The sequence below is a fragment of the Lepidochelys olivacea genome (genome assembly GCF_965140295.1).
Source record: "Lepidochelys olivacea isolate rLepOli2 genome assembly, chromosome: 4".
Lineage (NCBI taxonomy): Eukaryota > Metazoa > Chordata > Testudines > Cheloniidae > Lepidochelys > Lepidochelys olivacea.
In genome coordinates this window covers 117,680,920-117,707,356 of record NC_140414.1, presented here as the reverse complement: position 1 = coordinate 117,707,356, position 26,437 = coordinate 117,680,920, and the positions used below count along the sequence as shown (strand labels likewise).

Sequence of the window (26,437 nt, the reverse complement as noted above, 5' to 3'; positions counted from 1 at the left end):
TTAGAGAGGTTTACAATGCAAACACTTAATATAACTTTATGCCATTGGCTATAGAGACAATAAGTGAGATCAATATATGCAACATCCTACAAGCACTTTATGCAGTCTGAAGTGAACACACACTCTTATCAACTTAACCTCCAATATCTATTTGGACAACACTAACACACAGATAAACAAGACCAATTTCCAGCGATGCATTTGTAAGTATTCAGTGAGGCCTGAGGCACCTGGTCTACCAGCATTGCAGGTGTATAACTCCTCAAAAAGAGTGCAGAGTGGCTTTGGAGTCTTAATGTGTGGAGAGACTTGTCCATGCTCTCCACAAACAAACAGTTTGGAGCTGTTGAAAGGAAGGTCCTCAATAGTTTTTTGGACCTCTCTGAAATCCTGAAAGCTAGAAGGTTCTCCTCATGACTACCGCCATACAATAGAAAAAAATGGCACTGTCAGCCGCATCCAGAGGCCTCCAGAGATGTTCTAACAAGAAGTTGGCCTGCTACAGTGATAGCCTGAAATTTATTCTCTGTGCTTTAATGGTGGACGCTCAATAAAGGAATGCAACTTGGCATAGTTGTATTTCACCATTAAACACCTGATAGCCAGTGATTCTAAACTGTAGAATGGCCAATAAGTACGACTTTTGACCAAACAGATAGAGGCATTTATGATCTTTATCATGGGGTGTAGATTTAGCGTAATGCTGCCTTTCATGTTAATTAACTGCCTCGATCAGAGAACTGGAAGAGGATAAGAAAAGCATCCCAAGTCCTAAAAGGTGACATAATATTTCTTATTTATGCTCTTGCACGTGGTCAGAATCATAGATGGGGTATGCCAGATTACTTTCACTAGATCTAGTAGGGCCTCGCTAACAGGGAAGGAGATCCAGGCAGATGCTGCTGTATGGAAGATGTCAAGCAGCTTATGATGTGACTCTTTAACCTTGTGTGGGATCTGTAAGGAGTCTGCTGTCCTCTTGATGAGTTCCTGGAACTGCTGGAAGTCATCAGCCACAGATGATGGGAGGTGGCATAACAGTTTCAGACAGGGGAAGGAGATGTTGACTGGCTGGGAGACCCATTCATCAGCCCTCAATTCCTGTTTATTTAAGGTTTCCTCCCGAGGTTCAGGTCTCCTAGAGAAAGATGATGGAAACTGTCTGCCTCTATGGTGGGTGGTACTCAAGGCCCACAAAAATTGCTGACAGTAAGCCACCCAGAAGTCCCACGATGGGTGTGTGTGTAGGAACCCACAGGTGTTCATACCAGCAAGATGCTGGCTGTAAATGTTTCTGATGGATATTATCAGCTTCTTCAGATGCCCCTGGAAAAGTACCCCTTTGGAGATGGGAGAGGAGCGGGGAGATCCTTGAACTGATATTTGAGAAACCAAAGCAAGATCTTTGTCAGAATCCTCCTCTTCCACATCACTTTGAAGCAGTCGAGCACTGAAAGAAACAGAAGGCAAGTCTATTGGTACTGGATGAATGTCTGGAGACGGAGGTCCTTGGTACTGAGAATGGATCAGTATCAAACAATGGGTGAATCAGGTGTTGTGGTCACAGAAAAGTGCAAAGGAAACTAATTCCTGTAGTACTGAGTGCGTTGTTGGTACCATAGGGATGGCCTGGGTAGGAGTAATAGTGGTACCGTGGACCTTGCACACTCTGTGGAGAGTAGAGAGAATGTCTGACTAGTCTTTTTCGGTACCCAGTGAGAAGGACTAGATCTTTTTACTGCTTAGCTTTTCCAATGGTACTGATGGCCTAACAGAGCACAGCATTTTGGAGTCCTTTGGCTTAGTGATTCTTTTGCTTTCAAAACTTGTGGGTTGGAGACCAATGGGTGCCAAAGAAGCTTGTGGCATTGATGACTGCAGCTTCTTTGAGGAAGATTCCCTAGCTGGAGGATTTCAGAGACCTTATGAGAGGAATTTTGACTCTTTCCTCTTAAGTGCCCTCAGGGAGTGTGGTGCTTATACAGTTGCAGTGGCAGACTTTTATGGAGACCAGCGAAGGGGAGGTGGAGTGGCATCATGGCCAGGATCAGAAGCTGGGCAAAGAGTTCTCCATGATAAGTAGATGTAGTCTGATCTCCCTGTTCTTTTCTGACCCTAGGATTTTAATGCAAGGCAACAGCTGCACTTTTGGGTTACAAGAGATTCCCTGAAGCAATAGATACATCGGGATTGCTCATCACTCATCAGGATTAGTGCCTGGCATGATAGGCAGCGTTTAAAACCACGGAAATTGGGCACTCCCTCTCAGTAATTTAAAGGGAGAAGGGGAGAAACATTTAAAAAACACTAACTAGGATGAATGAGACTTCTATGGAAAAAATAACTCTTAGATGTGGGGAACTGAAATATTAACATGCCCTCTACCCTCAGTCTTCCTGTTGTCTCAGAGAAAAAAAAAAAAGACAGTATCTTCACAGGACTGCCCTATTCCTGATTTCAATCTCATGACATTTCCCTTCTTTGTGACTACTGTCTCCCATTATTTCCAACAGATCTGAAGCGCAGCAAGATGGCCACCATTTCCCTTCAATATCTCCATATGGAAGTGAGGCTTCCCCCCCAATAAGATGGCCGCTTACAACCACTGTTTCAATTGAGACAGAAGCCCGACAGTTCTCAAAAGAGTTAGAATGTCACTTTATAGTCAAGGGACTAGACAGGATACTGAGACAATTGGGGACTGAACAGAAGAGAAGATCAAAAGGTGCAGGAGGAGACTGAAGGGTGGAGCAAGGGAAGAAGGAAGCTAATTAAGGTGGAATAAGGAAAGGGCAAGAGGGAGAATGTGAGAGGAAAGAAAAGAAGGAAGGTAAGCACAGTAAAAGCAGGGGACAAGTGGAGGAACACAGAGGGAGGATGCATATGTGATAGCTCCCTATCCTGTCTAGTTAAGGAGAGAAAGAGAATCAGAGATCCCCACATCCTAGGTATAGGAGAGGTAAGCAGAGTTCCCTCTGAGTAGCAAACAGGGAAAGACCTGCATTTTTTAGAATATTTCAGATTGAATTTTGAATCAGAGATCACTTCATACACATTTGGAGGTAGCCCTCTGCACCAAAGAGGAAAAACCGATCTGAAGATAATTGAAAATGTGATAAACAACTTTTTTGGGAGAGAAGGTCTGACAGTTTTTGAATGCTTGAAATTCACATTACTGAAGCAAGGTCCACACCGCTCAGATGATTTTGGGAGGTGGGGGGGAGGGGGCGGAGGAGGCGGTAGTTAGGTTGAATTTAGCACAAGTGTACCAGGAGAAACGGAAGCAAATAAAGACAGCATATGATTGGGAGGAGGATGAAAGATGCTCATTACTACTAAACTTGCACTCAGCAAAAATGACATCAGAGGGAATGCTGGTGAAAAGATTAATTTAAATCCAAACCACAAGATAATAGAAGTGTAGATAATTGCATAAGTTCTGAGACTCCATTTTGTTTTGTATTTATTAAAAACCAATAAAAAGAGGTAGCTACATACCAAATGCATACAAAACTTAATTGTCTGCTTTCGTGCCAGGCTACAGAAGTCACTTTGGTAAGGAGTCTCTGTATGCACTTTATCTTATGCCTAAAATACCAGATACATTCAGATGCACATTTCCTACGCAATAGGGCAAACCTTGCTCATCCTGATATCTCACTACAGTGATTCTCAGCCTTTTCCATTCTAGGACCCCTCATGATCCCCTCCAATTTAACTAGGACACTAGTTAGGAACTTCCACTCCCATTTAGCAATGAGGTGGACAGGTTGACTGTATTCCCATCCTGCCTACCCCACCCTGTTATTCTTCCCCCACCTCTGATCTTATCTTCCCTCCACCTCAGCCCCTCCCAGCACCTCTCCACACACATGCCCACTTCACTGCATTTTAGTCAGACTGGTTCCATATTTTTGTCCATGCTACGTGGATAATAATGGAGGAACACAGAGGACAATAGAGACAAAATCCTTGCTTTCACCTGCAATGCCCAGCAGCTCACAGCAACTGGAAAGAGCAGTTGCAGAGAAAGTCCTCCTCAGTCCCTGCTGCCCCAAAATGGTGCATGCATAGCTCAGTTGTCATGTAGGAGCCCTTTGGGGATGAAGCACGATCAACGCATATGGTATAAGAATTTAGATGTAAAACTTCTGAGTTTCTGTGAACTGAAATTTCAGAGGTTTACAATCTGGCCAAATTTAAGTGAGTTTTCATGAGACTGGCACAGGGGCAACTCACCGGCCAAATGTCAAGTCCCTGCTCCAAAATACAGAGGCACTAGAACTTAACAGAACTGGTAAGATTTAAAAACACACACACACACACACACCCAACGGCAAAACAAAATTCCTTAATCTCGCTCTCATTTTAGCTGAAACTTCCAAAAAAATTGAGCTTGAGGCAGACACCCACCATGAACATTTCAGCCTCAATGGCTATTTGGCAAAGTTATAAGCAACTAAAAGCAGAATCTTATAATGGAATGTGTCAACCTTAACTTCAGTAAAACCTAAAGTATGGTCCCAAAAGTCATTCACACTGTTATTTTAAGAAATACTTAACTGCATGTTGGAAATCAACCCTTAGAAATTCATACTAAGTTACCCACATTTGCTCTTCTGGGGAGTAATCCCAAGAGGTAATGAGGGCCTGTAATTCCAAGTACAATGTTTGACAACTGTGGATGCCTGTTCCCCATCAGAACTATGCCCCTAACAATTTCATAATTGGATTTAATGTATTGATAAGTAAAAGTGACCATAAACACTATACCATGGAAACTCCAAAAAGGGAGGTCTTCCAGGTTAAAAGAAGCCATACTTTCCCTGACCAAGTTAGTACTGCTAGCATTAGACCTATTTAAAAAACAGTGCATGAAACCTCAGTTTTCTAGCTCCATGCTCAAAGCTATAAAATTATCAAACCCTCTCAACTCAGTGGAATGCAATTAGGAAATGAATGAATGTTCACACTGCCCTCTACTGACCTATTGCTAGCTCAGCAGATTCTTTACATACTTATTTGTACACTAGCATTCAGCTCATTGCTACTATGGTAGTTAGAATTGTTCACTTCTACAGTTTTGATCAGTCCTCTGAGGGAACATGGGCAAAAGGAGAAGACAAGTTCTTTTAAAAATTTACATTTTGGATAATTATCCTTAGCACCTTTATATTCTATGATACTTCCAACATAATAGTATGCTGCAAATGTACTAAAATTATAATATCCTTCATTATGAACTTTGTTCATTAGATGAAAATAAAGTAATCAAATTAATCTCTCGTTTAATTCCACTGCCTTCCAGTGTGCTTATGGACCTTAATGGCCTTGCACTAAAAATCTGAAAGAAAATGGTTAATAGAGGACAATTGTTAGACTTCAGAAACACAATGGCTCCTCCATTGCAGCAATTCTCAAACTCCGGGTCAGGACCCCAGAGTGGGTCATTACCAATTTTAATGGGGTCTCCAGGGCTGGTGTTAGACTGGCTGGGGCCCAGGACTAAAGCTGAAGCCTGAGCCCCACCACTCTGGGCTCAGGCTTCGGCTTCAGCCCTGAGTGACAGGGCTCAGGGTACAGACCCCTTTGTCCAGGGGGTTGGGATGGGGGAGGGGAAAATGGGAGATCAGGTTTTGGCCCTGCCTGAAGCAGTGGGGCTCAGGCTTCAGCTCCCCCTCTTGGGGTCATGTAGTAATTTTTGTTGTCAGAAGGGGGTCACGGTGCAATGAAGTTTGAGAACCCCTGCTCTAACGAACATCTTACTTTTGAGGATTTTAAGTGACATGGAAGCGATCCTTATTGACTTATGATCTTTTAAAGACTTCACATCTGAAAAGTATTTTACAATACAGAGGTTTCATTTTCCAAAGCTCTCTTCCTCCCACAAGAAGTACCTGCTTCCTCCTGATGTAAAACCTGACCTAATTTTTAGATCTCCACAGTTTATGTTATGGGGAAGGTTGCTGCCATGCTGCAGTCAAGGTTCAGCCAAGCTTTCTGTTTAAAATCTACATACATACATACTTGGATTGCCTCAAGTTTTAGTGCACCATTGGGGCCCAAGGGATGGCTAATGATGCATGCAGATTTGGGGTCATCTGATCAAAGGTTCTCTCAGATACTGAACCCCTTCCCTCCTTTAAGGAGTTGATTTTAATACTCAAATTGTTCGAAAAATCCATCTTGAAAATTGACAGATCAACAGTAGCTGGAAAAGACTTTGTGGTGCAAGTTTAAAGGAGATGCAGCTGAAACATAACTTGCTTTTAAATTGTTCAGATTCTTGTTTTTTTTGGGACAGAGCTAGTGGAAAAAACTAAGACGCTAACCCTCATAAAAGGTATACTATTGGACTGCCCCTGAGCTTAGCTATTCAATGGCACCAGGAACGAGTTCAGAAATTTTTCCAAAAATCGGTCACTTCTGCTATAGCATGAGTGATGTGGGCCTCTTGGAGAACTTCAGTACTGCACAGAAAAATGCCCATAAAGCAGGGTGGATACAAATCAATGATTTAAAAACCAGATTTTTTTATTTTTGATGAAATGCTTTGAGGAAAAAACCTATCTAGATATCTCTAGCTATAACGTATCATAATTAAAACCATCTTTAATCATGGAATAGGGATTATAAATTCTAATTCTATAGTATGAGACAATATATTCATGTAACATTTAAGAAAAGTTTTGTAAATGAGTTCCAATAGTTCACGGATTGGGGACCCAATCTTAGGAGTTCTAAGGGCTTCTGTATAGATTATTTAGGTTAATCTTTCTATCTACCCAATGGGACTCAGTGCTCAGTCTAGAAGATACCGTCAGAGATGCTTAGTTTTGCAGTTCTCAAACTGTGGATTTGTGTCTCCAGAGACAACATGATAACATAAAAAATGTTTTAAATAAATAAATATTATATATATATGAAAGAGAGAGAAAGAGAGAGAGAGAGAGAGAGAGAGAACAGACCTCAACCCTGTTGTCTATCTGCAAATTTGCGTGTACGAAGAGTCAATCCCTTACCTCTCTCTAAACGTGCACAGTTTCAAAAAGTCCAAAGGATAGAAGATTGTTCTGGACAAGAAGAAGAAGTCTGGAGATAAATGTGAGAAGGAAGGGATAGGCAATAGAAACAAAAGTGAAACTGTTTAAGCAGCATATTTCAGAAATCTTGAGGTCTTTCTGAGTGTAACCTTCATTATCTGAGATCTACTATACCATTCTCTCACTAGAAGGGAAAACCTATAATGGCAGCAGGCCGTAAGAGAGACCCAGTTTGGGAATATTTTAATGAAGTTCCTCTACCTGTGGGTAAGACAGGCACGCGTGCAAAATGCAAACAGCGCAACAAAGAAATGCAAGGCCTGGTTGCCCAGATGAAACAACATCATGAGAAGTGTTCCTTCTCAGGAGGAAGCTGGGTTGAAGTTGATGAAAGAAACTTGTCTGAACATGCAGGATCTTCAGGTTGGTAAACTTTTTTTTATTTCATACTACTTTCTTAAGGACTGCTTGTCTTCCTTCTGGACTATTCTTGAACTCTCATGTTTGAGCAAAAATATATAGTTGTTGTTCTATGGTACTATGATTTTAGATGCAGTTGTGATAAAAAAATAAATAGCTGAAATAGGCAGATCTTCCTTTTACGGTTTCACCTTTAAAGTAGTACTGAGTGTCAGTGAATGCAATGAATAATTCTAAATGAGCACTATAGTAATAATAAATAACTGCATTGACTTATTTTGTTTAGGAGAATCCATCCTCAACATACAGGATTCTGAAGACTATCCACCTTCAAGATCACCATTATTTTCTATAGTTTCAGAGTTATCTGCCAGGGATAGTGTTTCAGTCACATCATGTATGTCACATAGCCACAGTATATCACCTGTAGCAAAAAGAAGAAAAAATCATCCAGAAACAACCATAGATAACTTTGTGATAAGAACCAGCAGATCACAAAAAGAGGTGATTGATGAAAAAGTTGCCTGGTTTGTTTATGCAACCAACTCTCTTTTCTGTATGATTGAGAATCCACACTTCATTAACATGGTTCAGTCATTAAGACCAGGAGACAGTCCACCCAACAGAGCAGATGCAACAGGCAAATTGCTGGATAAAGTGTATGAAAGAGAAATTGAGCAGTGTGCAAAAGGTCTAGAGGGTGAAATTGTTAACCTGAGTCTTGATGGGTGGAACAATGTCCACAATGATGCTGTTGTATGTGCTTGTGTGACAACAGAAGGAGGGAAGAACTTCCCTCCAGAAACAACTGATACATCAGGAAATGCGCACACAGCAGAATACTTACAAGAAGTAGCAGTAAAAGCTATAACAAACGGTGAAAAAAATTTTCAAATGGCTAGTATGCAGCTTGGTCACAGACAATGCTGCAAATGTATCCAAGATGAAAAGAAATTTAGAAGAGAGTCCCAAGCTAATACTATACGGTTGCAGAGCTCATTTGATGCACGTCCTAGCCAAAGACTTCAGTGTTCCAGAAATAAAGGCTAATGTTGTTGAAATTGCAAAATACTTCCGTGACAACCACTTTGCAGCAGCTGCTCTGAAAAAAGCGGGAGGAACCAAGCTAATTCGCCCACAAGACATGTGATGGAACTCCGTAGTGGACTGTTTTGAGCACTATATCAAGAACTGGCCTAATCTGATGTCAGTTTGTGAACAAAATTTGAAAAAATAGATGGCACTGTCACAGCCAAAGTTCTCAACATTGGGCTTAAGAGAAATGTTGACTGCATGCCGAGTACCCTGAAGCCTATTTCTGTAGCCTTGAACAAAATGCAGGGAAATAGCTGTTTTATTGTTGACGCTGTTGACATTTGGAAGGAACCGAGTGAGATCTTAAAAACAGAAATATGCAATGACAGAGTTAAATTACAAGCATTAAAAAAAAACGAATGGGACAAGCACTATCTCCAGCTCATTTTCTTGCAAATATTCTCAATATTCGGTACCAGGGTCAAACCTTAATTGCTGAAGAGGAGGAGTTGGCTAGGACATGGGCATCCAGCAATCATCCCTCCGTAATGCCAACTATAATAAACTTCAGAGCTAAGGGTGAACCATTCAAAGAAAATATATGTTTGTTGATGATGTTTTAAAGAAAGTCACACCAGTTCACTGGTGGAAGTCGCTTAAGAACTTGGATTCAGAGAGTGTTGAAGTGATGATCTCACTTTGAACAGCAGTAGCTTCTTCCGCCAGCGTAGAAAGAATATTTTCTTCCTTTGAACTAATTCATTCCAAATTGAGAAATGGTTTGGGACCTGAAAAAGCAGGAAAGCTTGTTTTTCTTTTCCAGATTATGAACAAACATGAAACGGACAGTGAAGACAACTGAGTTAGTTGCAGAAGCCAGTATTTTAAGTTTCTCATGTTGACCTGGCTGACGTAGTCGATTTAATTTTTTTTAATATTTCATTTAACTATTTTAGTTAAAACAATTTAAACAAAAACAAACCTGCTTTTAGAAAACTTGAATGTTTAACTAAATTCAAAAATTCGTATGCTTGTTTTGTGAAAATATTATATATTTGTTGTGGAAGAAAAAAAATCCAGAATACATAATGTTGTTGCTTTAGTTAAATAAAACAATTTAAATGTTTGTCTGGTGATGTTCTCCTCCTAATACAGCCTGGCAAGAAAATCCTCCAAATATTAATGATTAACCTGTTGAATTGGAGATAGTTCACCTCCCAATGACTTCATAAATATCTGCTTCTGTCAAGGTTCCTCCCCCACTCTGAACTCTAGGGTACAGATGTGGGGACCTGCATGAAAAACCTCCTAAGCTTATCTTTACCAGCTTAGGTCAAAACTTCCCCAAGGTACAAAATATTCCACCCGTTGTCCTTGGACTGGCCGCTACCACCACCAAACTAATACTGGTTACTGGGGAAGAGCTGTTTGGACGCGTCCTTCCCCCCAAAATACTTCCCAAAACCTTGCACCCCACTTCCTGGACAAGGTTTGGTAAAAAGCCTCACCAATTTGCCTAGGTGACTACAGACCCAGACCCTTGGATCTTAAGAACAACGAACAATCCTCCCAACACTTGCACCCCCCCTTTCCAGGGAAATGTTGGATAAAAAGCCTCACCAATTTGCATAGGTGACCACAGACCCAAACCCTTGGATCTGAGAACAATGAAAAAGCATTCAGTTTTTTTACAAGAAGACTTTTAATAAAAAAAATAGAAGTAAATAGAAATAAAGAAATCCCCCCTGTAAAATCAGGATGGTAGATATCTTACAGGGTAATTAGATTAAAAAACATAGAGAACCCCTCTAGGCAAAACCTTAAGTTACAAAAATGATACACAGACAGAAATAGTTATTCTATTCAGCACAATTCTTTTCTCAGCCATTTAAAGAAATCATAATCTAACACATACCTAGCTAGATTACTTACTAAAAGTTCTAAGACTCCATTCCTGTTCTGTCCCTGGCCAAGACGACTACAGACAGACACAGACCCTTTGTTTCTCTCCCTCCTCCCAGCTTTTGAAAGTATCTTGTCTCCTCATTGGTCATTTTGGTCAGGTGCCAGCGAGGTTACCTTTAGCTTCTTAACCCTTTACAGGTGAGAGGAGCTTTCCCCTGGCCAGGAGGGATTTCAAAGGGGTTTACCCTTCCCTTTATATTTATGACAGCTTCAATTACCTTTGGTAAATGAAATAACCAAATGATCATCAGAAAATTAATCTGAGAAGTTTTAAAAAAAAAAAAAACTTTAAAAATGTATAGTGTGTACCTTCTAAAAATGAAACCTCTATCTCTGAGTTATGAGGAATATCTATTAAGGTTATAACAGCCAACGAGAACGCACTTTTATGTAGAAATCCATGATTTAAATCAAATTGATTTAAATCATTAGTCAGGAAGACTTGATTTAAATCAATTTGATTTAAATCAAATCCACCCTGTTATAAAGGTCAAATTTAGGTGTGGATTAGTAAAGGCAGGGTAACTAAACCTGATTTACACTTGACCACTTCACACAAATATCCAAGACTTGCCAGATGTTAACACCTGTTCATCCGTCTGGGACATCACCTTTTGTTACCGACTGTGCCAATAAACTGCTAGAATTCCCCAAAGCAATAGTGCAGCAGAGAGGGCATGGACGTGTATGAACACCAGTGCAGATGAGGCATTTTGTTGTCTCGGAGTCTGCAAAAGGATATTCGAATTTGATGAAGTGACTACATTCTTGTTTCGTCTTGACATACCTAGTAGAATGTCAGCCTCTGAAGGTGACAGTGACAGTTTTTCTAGAGGCCTTGAAACTCTCATCATTCTTACAACTCTTTCATGTATTCCTAGATTTCAGAGGCAAGAGGACCATCATGACCATCTATTCAGACTTCCCTATTTTTCTGGGCTGTGTAACATGTGATTTCTGATTCCTCTAGCTACAGCCATAGGAGCCGACTCCATGGGTACTCTGTGGCTGGAGCACCTATGGGGAAAGTTAGTGGGTGCTCTGCACCCACCGGCAGCCAAGCTCCCTGCCCCCCTCACCTCACCTCCACGCCGCCTTCTCCACTGAGCGCACCATGTCCCCGCTCCTCCCTCCCTCCCAGCACTTGCCACCGCTAAGCAGCTATAGCAAGCTCTGGGAGGGAGAGCAGGGAGGAGCGGGAATGTAACGTGCTCAGAGCAGGAGACAGCGATTTGGGGAAGGAGTCTAATGGGGCAGGGAGGGGGAGAAGTTGGGACGGGGACTTTGGGGAAGGGGTTGGAATGTGGGCAGGAGGGGGTGGGGCAGGGGTCATGTCTGGGGGGAGGAGGGGGTGTCGTGTACCCACCGGCACCATTAGAAGTCGGTGCCTATGGCTGCAGCTGCACCTCTCCTCAGAAACCAGTGCAAGCTCTGGCCACTTGCTGCAATCGATACCCGAATCGATACAGTTCCACCTAACCGAGAGGGTCAGTTAGAGTGTATGAAGAGGAATGAGAGTTTAGAGTTGTATTGAACATAACTCAGTACAATATAGAAAATGGCAGATGTTAGGAACAGGACAGGTTCAACTTCAGAGAGGCAGAGTTAAGATTTTGTGGAGGTGTGATGGGAGATGTTACCTTAACTCCATACTTGCTGGTTTTCAGAAGATTCAGTTTAGTGACCCTTCAATTTATGGAAAAGCATACGATAGCACCAGGCAACCTTAACGCCACGTTAAAATTTATTTGCTAATGAATTAAGCTACACCACAAAAATATGAATAGTTATAGTGGCCTAACAAGATAACAGCAAGGAAGTTCAAAATAGGTTAGCTCAGATTTTTATGTATACCACTAGTTTCCCTGGAATATACTAGTATGAATTGATCAAATGTTACAAAACCACAGGCTTCTAGGCACAAAGAGTACTTAGAAGATGACTTTATCTACACTACGTAATTTAACTACTATAATTTGCACCAGTGAGAGTTTACTGGCAGTGTACATCCACACAAGTCATTCTGTTTTGAGTGCAAAGGGTCCACACACAGCACTCCCTGCACGTACAGCATGGTCTGTTACTTGTTCCTTGGAGCAAGTGCATATTGTCTGTTTATATAATGTCGATTTACACTTGTTCACACCATTGCTCTGTTTGATTGCCTGTTTCAAACAGTTCTGTCCTGTATAAGGATCATAACCATCTTTCTTCGTGAACAGCAGGAGATGTCTCCTACACTCCCACAATGGCAGTTTCCATGCAGGAAGGCCACTAAGCTCCCAGTGCACCCGCAGCCAATTAGACACTGGATATGAGTGGAGACTCAGTGTACTTTGATGAGCACAGCCATGTGTGGGGTAGTAGCATTCAAGATAGCAAGGAACCTGATTTTATTCTCTTCCATTTATTCAATAATAAAAGAAAACTAGAAATATAAAATTACATTGTTTTCTAATTGAAGTAAGCGTTTCTTTCTAGAAGCAGACAAGAGTAGTGCAAAGGTAGGACTTCCTTCCAACCACATCAGTGTGGGCACCAGGTAACGTACCACTTTGAGAGAGAAACAAGTAGACCATGGAGAGGAAGGAGAATTATTTGAGGATAGGAGGGGGTATAGCAATACCCCGGCCTATGCATATTTCAATTAATGATCCTTTCTGTTCTTCCTCTTTCAAATCTCAGGAGTGGCAGATCATGCGGAGGCCTGCTGTAGCAATCCCCAACAAAGTATGAATAACGCTTCTCTAACCAGCCATTTAATTTTTCTTATTTTCCACAAGTACTCCTTTTCTTTTTGCAAATACAGACTAACACAGCTGTTACTCTGAAACCTATTTTTCTTGTGTCTCCCCAAATTCATTTGAGAAACAAGAAAGTTAATATATTTTAAGATGCAGGCATTTCATGTCTTCATTTTATTATCTCTGTATCTTCCTTCGCTGCTCTGAAGGCTGGAGTGGCAAGGGAAGAAAATTGTTCAGAGCACCCACATACAGTACTACATTGAGTGCTTTCCTGCATACAAGCTGTTGGAGAGTGGCTTGACAGATAGCTTTGGTAGCTCAGTGCTGTCACTAATGGGTGAGCAAGAGCATTAGGGAATTACACGGGGAGGACTAATTACACTTCTGCAGCTACAAGGTTTGTATTTCCTGTCCATACTGGCACTGCACAAGAGCTGAGTGACTGGGGGCAGGATGCAATGGTAGTCTACACACACTCTGAGTAAATCACAATAGTGGTTTAAACAACTCTGCACTGTTGGAAGGAACTGTGTATGAAAAATTTTTTACAGGAGTGCTAAGGAACTATAAAGGTGGTGATATCACAAAAATGCTGTACTTCAGAAAAGTCTTTTGATTGAGATAAAGAACTACCATGACAAACGCACTGAAGACAGACTCACTGTCAAGGACAACATCATGGAAGCAAGAGACAAAGCTCTTCCAACAGCCAGCCCACAGTCATGGAATAATCTTTCACAAAAGCATCATGGATACTCATTAAGACAAAATTCAAAACCCATCTTTGCACCAAAACTTTCCAATAATAGGAAAAAAAAAAAAAGAATCAGCCCAGATCCTTGGAATCTGATTTAAACATCCTATACAAAAATGCTTTCAAACCAATTATCCAACATTGTGAACACCACAATTATCAGAAAATAAAATTAGACGAGAAAAAATGAAAGTGAATATTCTGTATTCATCATCTAAATTGAGGGAAGTGGGAAAAGTTAATAAATTGGGATCTTAAAGTTTAAATTTTAGAAACGTAAGATTTTAACAACAAAAACAACAAATCTGTGTGTTTCATTTTTAGAGGAACATACAGATGCTGTTTAAACAGATAGTCTCCCTTTCAAATTTTAGGAGTCTAGTTACATTTCCCCCATTTATGCTTGATTTACTCAACATTTCAGTTTCAAGATCAAGAACATACTAACCAGGGTTGCCAAACTGAGGTCCACGAACCAACATGGTCCACAGAAGTCTGGCTAGTCAAATGGTGCTGACTACTCCCTTTATTCCAACAGAGGGAAATAGAACTCATGGGAGAGGAAGATGATGTGAATAAAAAGACACTATGATTCCTCTTCCACCAAAAAATGAAGAGGATAAAAAGATTGTTCCCTCTGAGGACAGCTAAACACACAAGCATATTTTCCTAATATTACTTTTCCAAATAAGTAATTTCTATCATTGTCTCAGGGATATTGTGTGATTGCAACAGGGAGGAGAGGTGGTCTCTCTCATCGCAAATGAGGGAAGAGGTAGGCCACACTTTGAAAATGTTGCAGATCCCCTGAAATAGGAAGTTTCATTCTGATTCTAACACTAACAGATTAGGTGGATTCACTAAGCTACAGAGAAAGTTCAAATATAAAAACACTTTGCCACTGTAATAGGGAAATATGAAGATACTTCTGTATCTATTAGGTTTTATATAACCTATATTAAATTACATACAAGAACTATATACTAAAAAAAGTGAAGACTCTGAAGTCAAGCACTCACAAGTAAGGAAGTCTCAAACTTAAAACTGCTCATGTAACATTCTTTTAACATTTTTTTTTGTATGTAATTTCCTAGGTCCCCTCAAAGCAAACTGAAGAAACAAATTCCATTATGTGGAACCATACTGACCTCCACATGGGTCATCAGCAAGGTTGGGGCCTTTAGATCTACAGTGCAGACCTCTACCACTAGCAACTCCATTAGCTCAACTAAAACTAAAATGTTCTTATCCTCCAAGTGGACATGCCTCTAGGGAGGGATGACATATGCACTTCAGTGAGTTTAGCACCTACCTGCTAGAGAGCAAAGGAATGTAGAGATTCTAGAAATCTGGACTAAAATTCAAGGTTCTGAAGGAGAGTGCACTCTAGTGGTTATAAATCTTTCTGCCACTGTATTCCCATCCTAGAATCATAGAATCATAGAATATCAGGGTTGGAAGGGACCCCAGAAGGTCATCTAGTCCAACCCCCTGCTCAAAGCAGGACCAATTCCCAGTTAAATCATCCCAGCCAGGGCTTTGTCTACCCCAACCCCATTAACCTTCCCCCACCTCTGATCCCATCTTCCCCTCCATCTCAGCCCCTCCCAGCACCTCTCCACTGCATTTTAGTCAGACTGGTTCCATCTTTTAGTCCATACTACCTGGACAATAATGGAGGGACACAGGGGACAAGAGAGACAAAATCCTTGCTTTCACCTGCAATGCCCAGCAGCCCACAGCAACTGGAAAGAGCAGTTGCAGAGAAAGTCCTCCTCAGTCCCTGCTGTCCCGAAATGGTGCATGCATAGCTCAGTTGTCATGTAGGAGCCCTTTGGGGACGAAGCATGATCAATGCATATGGAATAAGAATTTAGATGTAAAACTTCTACTGAGCTTGTGTGAACTCTAATTTCAGAGGTTTACAAATCTGGCCAAATTTAAGTGAATTTTCATGAGACTGGCACAGGGGCAACTCACCGGCCAAATGTCAAATCCCAGCTCGAAAACACAGAGGTACTAGAACTTAACAGAAGTGGTAAGATTTAAAAAACAAACAAAAAAAAAAAACACACAAAAAACCACACACCCTCACCCACCCACCAGCAAAATAAAATTCCTTAATCCCTCTCATTTTAGCTGAAACTTCCAAAAAAACTGAGCTTGAGGCAAAAAGAAAAGGAGTACTTGTGGCACCTTAGAGACTAACCAATTTATTTGAGCATGAGCTTTCGTGAGCTACAGCTCACTTCATAGCTCACGAAAGCTCATGCTGAAATAAATTGGTTAGTCTCTAAGGTGCCACAAGTACTCCTTTTCTTTTTGCGAATACAGACTAACACGGCTGTTACTCTGAAACCTGAGCTTGAGGCAGACACCCAGCATGAACATTTCAACCTCAATGGCTATTTGGCAAAGTTATAAGCAACTAAAAGCAGAATCTTATAATGGAATGTGTTAACCTTAACAATAAAATCTAAAGTATGGTCCCAAAAGTCATTCTCACTGTTATTTTAAGAAATACTTAACTGCATGTTAGAAATCCACCCTTAAAAATTCATACTAAATTACCCACATCTGCTCATCTGGGGAGTAATCCCAAGAGGCAATGAGGACCTGTAATTCCAAGTACAATGTCTGACAACTGTGGGTGCCTAATCCCCATCAGAACTGTGCGCCTAACAATTTCATAGAAATTGGATTTAATGTATTGATAAGTGACCGTTGACACTATTCCATGGAGACTCCAAAAAGGGATGCCTCCCAGGCTAAAAGGAGCCATACTTCCCTTGACTAAGTTAGTAGTGCTAGCATTAGACCTATTTTTTCTTTTTTTAAAAAAAGGGAAACAGTGCATGAAACCTCAGTTTTCTAGCTCCATGCTCATAAAGCTATAAAATTATCAAACCCTCTCAACTCAGTGGAATACAATTAGGAAAGGAATGAATGTTATAAAGTTTTTATTCAAAAAGACAAGACTTTTTCTGCAAACATTCTGATACCTGTATATGCCTATGTAGAATCTCTTTCGCAATTGAAAAGACATTTCTTCTGAGTCTACATCCTTCAAGAACTGTTACCAAATGAGTTTAGATTTTCAATCACTCCAGTTTTTTAAGGTGAGAAATGTTATTCAAGACTCTAAATGTTCTGGTATTTTCATTTAGAGTTCCATCACTTCTTCAGTTTCTCAAACTCTTAAAAATCTGAACCAAAAAACTCAAACATACAAAATTATGTCCAACTGTTCACTAATGAAAGAAACAAAGTTTGATTCTGTCCCTTAACTTCGCACTGAACAATGCCTTATTCGGCAAGTAGTCATTTGTTGAAATTAAAGGTAATACTCAATATAACCTAGGATGGCAGAACTGAGTCATTGGTCTGTTAGATAAAGTCCCTTTAGACTGACTCAGTTTATCTTTCTTATAAAAATCAGTATATGATTATTCATCTTAGAATAATAACGTAACACTGAAATAACCCATGCAAAGCACTTTGTAGCACTTTTCATCTGAGGATCTCAAAGAGATGCTAATGACCAAGTTTGGCATCAATAAATTGTGAGATATCAGAAACAAAGTGGTTCTATCTCAGAGTTAGAAATGAACTGCTAGATTTGTTTAAGAATCCAGATTTCCCTCCTTCGTCACATGATCTAACCAATAAGTTGACATATATGAATGAGTTAACCTAGCTGTTTTGTTCTACCTTTCATATTTTGTAATTATTTCCTTCAGTTGCTCAGACTCTTCTCCCGTTCTTAACAGCATTTGAGCCTTTCAATCTCTGAAGAAAATCTTCATTGCCTGAAGAAAACTCCAACTACCAAATTAATGGTTTCACCTAATAGCCAACATAATTTATTGAACCAAAGTCCATGAAGTTTCAAAAAGTAGCAAAAGCCTGAAGTACATTTCCATTCTCCTGCCCATCCACTTTCCTGCCATTTTGTTAACGCTCTCTCTTTCTCTCAGCTAAGAACTGCTCAACAAGCCCATATAAGAGTATGTAACTGAGATAGGGACTGTGACTAAACATTAACCCTATAGCAATGTACTTCCTCCTTCGCAGTTATAAAGGGATACATACAATTACTATTAGTTCAATATCAACAGTGTGTTCTGTACTGTACAGAACAAAGAATCTCTATCCTAAATCCACAATATGAGACAAAGGTAGAAGCAAACACAGAGCACTAAGTGAGAACACGGTGGAGTCTATTTAGGAGTTCAGTAGTTATGTTTTTGTTTTGCATTTAGTGAACCACAGCACACTGACAGTATTAAAACAAAGGGCCTGGTAAAAGTGCTTTTTAAATACAATAGGATTGGGATTTGCTGCACCAGCATAAGGACGACAAACGAGACATGAATGCAGTGCTTAAAATAATTACAATAAAAGAGTAGGGGAAAATTACAAAAGGAATGGTAAAAGTAAGATGTTGGCAAAGTAAAGGAGTCTTAGTTATTCTGTATCTGTGTAATCAAATTGAACTGAAAATTAAGTATTTCTAGCAACAGTATTTCTTTAATTGTTTTAAGTGAACCAACAAGCTCTAAAAATCACACAGACAACTTTGCGTGAAGTTGGGTGAGCATTAGAGCAAACTTGACAAAAAGACTGAAAAAAACAAATAGTGTTCAAACTGAGTTTTAATTTCACACGTTTCTATATTCATTTAGCTAGGACAGAAGCGTGCTGTCATGTGAGGTTTTCCTATCACCAACCTTCACCTTCTATTGGATCCTGTCATGAAGATATAATTTTGCATTTAGGCCATCACAGTAATTTCACGGAATAAAAATGTTAAATGAGTGAAACAAGCTATTTGATATAACTAAAAGATAAGAGAAAGTATTAAGTCTGAGCAGATGGATGACACGTACCTAAGTTTTCCCCCAGAAGCGTATTTAAGAACTATAACTCACACTATAATCCTAATGACACTGTATTTTATTTTCCTACCACAAAAAAAAAGATATCAAGAAACACTTTTAAAGAAATACTTTTAAACACTTAAGGTGTTTTCTATAACCAAAGCTATAACTTTTTGGGGGGGAGGGGAGAAGAGACAAACAGCCCCCACACACACACTTCAAAAGAAAATCTTTCATTTGAAAGAATATTTTTCATCTGCTAACACCAAGAGATCAGGGTGATTTGCAATATACTTTTAAAGTAATATAAATCAGAGCATTACAGGGTTATGGAGACAATTCTTTGCAATGCAGAAGACAGCCTTCATGTAAAGTATATATCAGATATTTAATTCATACTTCAATCTTGGTCTTAGACCCCAAAAATGCTCAGTGAATTCAAGCCTATCATCTCAGCTACCGAGGTGTGTTTTGATGGCTCAGCCATTGGGAAGATCAATGCAAACAGAGTAAAGAATCTGCTATGCCATTTAAAAAGACTGTTTGTTTTACCTGTCTCCCTGACAAGCAAGATCTCAATGTGGGTAATACAAATGAACACCCCCCCCCCCATCTCCAAATATTCACAAACAAGCAAGGCGACTACCCCCCCCGCTCCAAAAATCTATTCAGAGATCGATCAATATGATAGCGCATATAATAAACAAGGAAGGGGACAGAGAAGGGCGGACAGAGTCATTCTCTATTATCTCATACATTCACCAAGCGGCTGAACAAATCCCCTTCCCGCACCTAGGAGCTGTCTCCAGTCACAGGTGTCCATCCAGCAGCAGCCCAACGTGGCTGGGTATCGACAGACTTCCCCGCAGGCCGAGATAGGGTGTTAAAGCAGGGGTGGCTCTCTGGTGCTCTCCCCCCGTGCGGGGATGTCAGCGCGAAGAAGTTTGAAAGGCACCCAGACTTGCCTCCCCCTGGGCCCTCGGGGAGTCACATGACACAGGGGAACTGCACGAGAGCCTGAGGACAGCCTCGCCGGGGGGGGGGGGGAATAGAAGGAGGGAGTGAGGGGAGAACTGCCGTCGCCATGACAACTTCCAAGGGGGGGAGGGAAAACTTCAAATCCCAACCGTCAGTGCAGGAGCTGCTCCTTCTTAAAGGCGCAAAACACACCCGGATCCCATTCCCCCCTCCCGCCCCCCACGGTGGGGAGGAGGCAGCCGGCGCTCCTCGCACAAGCGAGAAGACGCCTAGACAAAAGGACCCGAACCAAGAAAGGGCCAGCCTGTCTTTCCCATCCCGCCGAGCTCGGCCCCAACGGGACTCGCTACGGCTCTCCCCCCGCCCCTCCGGGTGGAGAAACCCGGGGTTCCAGACCTTCTCCATCTCCTGGGCAGAGACCCTGCGGCGCCGCTTCCACCCGCCGGGAAAGACTCCTGAGCCGCTCCTCCACCGGCGCTACCCTCCCCGCGGCAGAGACCCGGGCTCCGGTCCCCGCCTCCCCCCCGACCCCGACCCCGCTCTCCCGCGGCAGAGGAGTCTCCCCTCTCTTACCCACACAGTGCATGAGGCGGTGCCGCCAGGAATCGAGTTCTCGGCGGACTCCCCTGCGCTCCGCCGTGCAGCGGGGACTCCGGCACTGAGGGGAGGAGGAGGAGGCAGCGGCGGCAGGAGGAGCGGGAGCCGCGGCGGCCATTCTGTCTGTTTCCTTTTCCATCTGCCTCTGACCTCACGCCCGCTCATTTACATACGAGCGCGCGCGCCACCAGGAGAGCGCGTGCCCGCGCCTCTTCCCCAGAGGCATCCGGGAGGGGGAGCGCGCACCGCCTGGCGGGTTTGGGAGGGTGATTGACACGTGTCGCCTCCTCTGTCCAGACGAAGTGGGGAGGTGGGTGGAAGCCTCCTCACACAAAGTAGCAGCCAAGGCTCCTCCCACCCTTCTCGGTGGGGCCAGGGCGGGGCAAAAGAAGCGGCTGGACCAGTTGTGGATGTGTCCAAACTTTGTCCAAATTGTTGGGCTGCTTTGGCAACTGGATGTAAACTGGGCCCCCAGGCTGCCCATGGACTACGAATCCCAGAAGGCACCACGCCACCTGCCCGAGCCCAACGCAGAGAGCCAGCAGCATTGCCCCTCGGGAGCGGTAGTCCGTATCTCAGCCCTTCCCCCCTCCACCTGTAGACGGCCGGCTCGCGTGGGGTTGCTACCCAGCCCTGGAGCCACCATGTGAGGTTGGCTGCTACGAAGGTAACAGTGAGGGTTAATAATGGGATCTGATACCATGAGGATGGGCATCTGACAAGTGTCTCACACAGCTGCACCCAGCCTCAGCCCCCAACACCAAGAGAGTGTGAGCTGGCTGGCATCCTTCCCTGCCCTATCCCCACAGCTGGGAGAAAGTAGGGACAGATTACGGTAAATCCAAGCTCTGGACACAGGGCCTTCCCACAGCTCTGCCCTGACTTGTTTGGGAGGATGGTATAAGGGAGAGGGCTCCCAGAGAGAGTATGTCATGGAGTAATCTCCCCCCACAACCCAGAAAAATCAGGGGACTTCGTTTCCACGTCCATCCTGGGAGAAGCAGGAGAAGCAATTGGAGGACTCTACTACTTACCGTAGCCACTGAGCTATATCTGGTTGGATGGGCGGACCAAACCCACTGCACTCATGCCACACAGAGATCACAGCTGGTATGCGGTGAGGCCCTCCAGTATAATGGTCTTGTAGTTAATGCCTCATTGATATTCATGGAACAGTTTACATCTCCCAGAATTCTTGTTTCAGGCTCTATGCAGATTCAGGTAGACATCACAGCATCAGTTACACTCTGGTCTCATTTTCATGCATTTTTTTGTAACCATGAGGGCTAGAAACTTACATTTTTAAATGAGAGCTGAGATTTTTGACATAATTGTGACTCCAGGAGCTAAGAGTTTAGTCATGGACCTATACTGCCACACACCCCTATGTTACCTATGCCTTAATCTAGCCCTGGGAAAGAAGGAAATCTCTCTCTTCCCCCACAACTACACCTGTCCTATCCACTGCACCATGAGAGAAAGAACTGTCACCATTCCCCTACAACCACCTCTTAACTGGTCACAGCACTGGGACAGAGTGAACTATCACCCTTACCCCAATGCCAATCCTGACATAGCACCATGAGAGTAAGAAGCATCATAATTCTCTCTCTCACTGACTTGCCCAAAAACACACATCTAGGTAGCATGCAGTGCAGTTATAGCCATGAAGAAGAGCTCTGTATGGCTCAAAAGCATGTTCTGCTCACCAACAGAAGTTGGTCCAATAAAAGATATTACCTCATGCACTTGTCATTTGATAAGCTTATGGCTCAGTATTACAGAACACTTACAGATATTAGGGTAGCTAAATCATTGAAGAAAATGAAAGGCTGAGAAATAGTATTACTGTGAAACCTGCACTAAAGACCATCTCTAATACAACCAGGTAGATTCTGTCTCTAGCCTGTCTAATGCTTGTTTAATAATTACTATGAACATTAAATTGCCAACATGTTAAATTTACTTGAACAGTAGGCACTTTCCAATAATTTAATAAACCATAAAAAGCCAGAAACTCTAACCTTTTAATGTATTAGAGACCACTTACCACGTCATGTTTTTGTAGTGCTGGGAAAAAAAAATTAATACAAAACTGCTTTCTTACTTTATTTTTTTTAAGAGATCTGAACTGTTATTGTTTCATACTGATTATTAAGGGCTCAATCCTGCAGGTTGCTGAGGGCCATCTATGACAGTTCCTACAGGAGTCACACAGCACTTCTCAGGACCAAGTCCTCCAGCTCTCTTCAGAGGTCCAAATATGCTTAGCCAGGTTTTGACCAGTGGGATTCTGCCTCCATTTCTGGAAGTCTAAGTAAGTCAATCACTATCTTATATTGCACCTCTTTGTACAAGCAACTTCAGAGAAACCAGATTTCAGGAGGCAAAAATGTCTGCATTTCTTCAGCAGAGCTAGGACTCTGAGAACCCCATCTCCTTAGATATGTGAGTGCTAGGTATGTATAGTGGCCAACTTGTGCTTAGTCTTATGATTTAGTGGTCAATAAAGAGGTTGAAAAAACTCTGTAACACTCTTAATCATTACATACGACAAGAAATAAGGGGTGTAATCTGTAGCAACGGAGATTTAGGTTAGTATATTAGGAAAAACTTTCTAAGTATAAAGGATAGTTAAGCTCTGGAATAGGATTCCAAGGAAAGTTGCGGAATCCCCATCATTGGAGGTTTTTTAAAACCAGGTTGGACAAACACCTGTTCTGTTATTTTCTTTGTAGGGCCTGTCCTGTAGTAGGTAACTTCTGGGTACTCTTCTGGCTCTGTCAATCTGTTTCTTCACTTCAGCAAGTGGGTATTGTAGTTGTAAGAACGCTTGATAGAGATCTTGTAGGTGTTTGTTTCTGTCTGAGGGGTTGGAGCAAATGCGGTTGTATCGTAGAGCTTGGCTATAGACAATGGATCGTGTCATGTGGTCCGGATGAAAGCTGGAGGCATGTAGGTAAGAATAGTAGTCAGTAGGTTTCCGGTATAGGGTGGTGTTTATGTAACCATCACTTATTAGCACCGTAGTGTCCAGGAAGTGGATCTCCTGTGTGAACTGGACTAGGCTGAGGTTGATGGTGGGATGGAAATTGTTGAAATCATGGTGGAATTCCTCAAGGGCTTCTTTTCCATGGGTCCAGATGATGAAGATGTAATCAGTGTTGCGCAAGTAGAGTAGGGGCATTAGGGGATGAGAGCTCAGGAAGCATTGTTCTAAGTCAGCCACAAAAATGTTGGCATACTGTGGGGCCATGAGGGTACCCATAGGAGTGCCGCTGATTTGAAGGTATACATGTCCCCAAATGTGAAATAGTTATGCGTGAGAATAAAGTCACAAAGTTCAGACATCAGGTTTGCCGTGACATTATTGGGGATACTGTTCCTGATGGCTTGTAGTCCATCTTTGGACAGGCCCAACAAAGAAAATAACAGAACACCACTAGCCATCACCTTCAGCCCCCAACTAAAACCTCTCCAACGCATCATCAAGGATCTACAGCCTATCCTGAAGGACGACCCATCACTCTCACAGATCTTGGGAGACAGGCCAGTCCTTGCTTACAGACAGCCCCCCAACCTGAAGCAAATACTCACGAGCAACCACACAACAAAAACATTAACCCAGGAACCTATCCTTGCAACAAAGCCTGTTGCTAACTGTGTCCACATATTTATTCAGGGGACACCATCATAGGGCCTAATCACATCAGCCACACTATCAGAGGCTCGTTCACCTGCACATCTACCAATGTGATATATGCCATCATGTGCCAGCAATGCCCCCTGCCATGTACATTGGCCAAACCAGACAGTCTCTACATAAAAAAATAAATGGACTCAAATCAGACGTCAAGAATTATAACATTCAAAAACCAGTAGGAGAACACTTTAGTCTCTTTGGTCACTCGATTACAGACCTAAAAGTGGCAATTCTTCAACAAAAAAACTTCAGAAACAGACTCCAACGAGAGACTGCTGAATTGGAATTAATTTGCAAACTGGACATGATTAAATTAGGCTTGAATAAAGACTGGGAGTGGATGTGTCATTACACAAAGTAAAACTATTTCCCCATGTTTATTTCCCCCCCACCGCCTACTGTTCCTCACATGTTCTTGTCAACTGCTGGAAATGGCCTACCTTGATTATCACTGCAAAAGGTTTTTCTCTCTCCTGCTGGTAGTAGCTCACCTTACCTGATCACTCTCATTACAGTGTGTATGGTAACACCCATTGTTTCATGTTCTCTGTGTATATAAAATCTCCCCACTGTATTTTCCACTGCATGCATCCGATGAAGTGAGCTGTAGCTCACGAAAGCTTGTGCTCAAATAAATTTGTTTGTCTCTAAGGTGCCACAAGTCCTCCTTTTCTTTTTGCGGATACAGACTAACACGGCTGCTACTCTGAAATCTGTCATTATAAAGAGGGTTTGCAGTTAAAAAAATTTTAAAAAATTGTCCTTTCCTGAACTTCTATATGCATAGATAAGGGAATGTGCAATCTAATTTAGATCTGAGGTCACTTAACTTTTCAAAATAATGCTTCTGTGACAAGTATTTTTTTACCAGTCCTCGTAGGAAATAACTACAGAATGGGAACTGTCCATTTTGTGTGACTAGGGTCCAAGGGCAGTGGGTGAACCACGGGTTAGGGCAGGCTAGCCCCCAGCCCAGCTCACCCCTTCCTCCTGAGATCCCTCCCCTCCCCCCCTCTACCTCCTCCAAGCCCAGAGCCGCCCCCTCCCTGCCCCACAGCCGCCAGTCCCCCCACCAGCCGCAGGTTGCCCAAGTGCCTCCAACCCCAGAGCACTGGGCAGGTAGCATGTGTCCCCCCGGTCCCCAGCCCCGGAGCACCGGGCAGGCAACATTCAGCCTCCCCCTTTTCCCCAGCCCTGGAGCGCTGGGCGGTGCGGCCCCAGCGCAGAGGGCTCCCCTACCGCTGGGTGGCCCCAGCCACCCAAGTCCCAGCTGCCCTATCCCCAGCAGGCTTCCCTTCCTGGAAGAGGAGCTGTCTGCCTGGGCTGGGGCCAATTTACAAGACAATATTTTTTCTAACTCTGTCCCATAAACTCAGCTAGGGTACTAAGAAATGAGCTCTGCCTTCCCCAGCCTATTATAGCCGTCCATGCTAGGGTCACTGTAATCATGTGAATAGAGACCACATTTAACAGAATGTTTCAGTCCATAAGAGTTTTCATAGTTTATTTTTAGATGTTAGATTATTGCTGTCATGTGGAGGTTTAAAATATACAAAAAACTAATTCAGTTTTCCTCTTAGTTTTTTACTTCAAGAAGGTTTAATAGTTTGTGATATGAGCAAAAGAAAAAACTTGTTTTTCCTTTTAAGTTACTTTAATGTTTGTGGCTTGCAAACATTTTAGAAATATTCTCCTTGAGAAGAATTTAGTACAAGATGCCAGGCCCCTGTACTTCAGACGATAGTGAAAGATACCTAAGCTAAACAAAATCACAACCATGTGCCTAATTATAACACCAACAGATTGAGTAATGGCTGAGATTACTTTTGGTGGTGTAAACTGGAGTATCATGTTTCAGCGTGCCATTATTTGACAATTTAGCGGGAATGTAAAAACCTCTGAAATATATACCAATATAAATGCTCAGGATGCAATATTCCAGATGCAATACTCCACTCTATATCTACATATTTTAATATGCTGTCTCTATAGATGCTATTTGTCAGGAATGGCTGGTTTTATTTAATTTATTACTCATTTTAAAGTGTTTTTCTGTTTTCCCAACAACTGTGTAATGTCACTCACTCACTATAAGGTTCCCCTAAGTGACCGAGTAATTTAAGTGTGTCATCACCAGAGCAACTCTGCAGCTGAAAATGTACTGCTGTTAACCCCACAGAGGATAGATTACTAATTGCAGTTTAATAGAGAAGGACAAAGTGAGATTCTGATCCACTACCTTAGGTCTGAGATTTAACTCTCCCCATACTAAACCAGCCTTGGGTGAAACTCAGGGATTTCACCACTCAAATTAA

General features: G+C 42.2%; 2 protein-coding genes and 1 long non-coding RNA gene across 10 annotated transcripts in view; 2 read left to right on the top strand and 1 right to left on the bottom strand.

Moving 5' to 3' along the window:
• LCORL (ligand dependent nuclear receptor corepressor like) overlaps positions 1-20,739 on the bottom strand; it is a 179,228-nt gene extending 158,489 nt beyond the window's left edge. For all 8 annotated transcript variants that reach the window (XM_084626503.1, XM_084626499.1, XM_084626497.1 and 5 more), the window contains exon 1: positions 20,396-20,739. In XM_084626503.1, coding sequence (XP_084482629.1) covers positions 20,396-20,558 — 163 coding nt within the window. In that variant the 5' untranslated portion in view covers positions 20,559-20,739. The remainder of the gene's footprint in view (positions 1-20,395) is intronic.
• Positions 7,266-9,478, top strand: LOC311519995 (uncharacterized protein). The gene is made up of 2 exons (XM_084627146.1): positions 7,266-7,466; positions 7,750-9,478. Exons 1-2 carry the CDS (start codon positions 7,355-7,357, stop codon positions 8,511-8,513), a joined length of 876 nt encoding a protein of 291 aa, XP_084483272.1. The 5' UTR covers positions 7,266-7,354; the 3' UTR covers positions 8,514-9,478.
• A 125-nt stretch (positions 20,740-20,864) lies between the features above and the next one.
• The window catches only part of LOC311520279, a 48,396-nt gene continuing 42,823 nt past the window's right edge, over positions 20,865-26,437 (top strand). Inside the window, exons 1-2 of the long non-coding RNA XR_014711541.1 lie at positions 20,865-21,529; positions 22,594-22,736. This is a non-coding gene — a long non-coding RNA (uncharacterized lncRNA). The remainder of the gene's footprint in view (positions 21,530-22,593; positions 22,737-26,437) is intronic.

Coding starts and splice junctions, on each gene's coding strand:
- LOC311519995 (XM_084627146.1), top strand. CDS start 7,355: ATGCAAGGCCTGGTTGCCCAGATGAAACAACATCATGAGAAGTGTTCC. Junction 7,467..7,749: donor TGAACATGCAGGATCTTCAG/GTTGGTAAACTT, acceptor TATTTTGTTTAG/GAGAATCCATCCTCAACATA.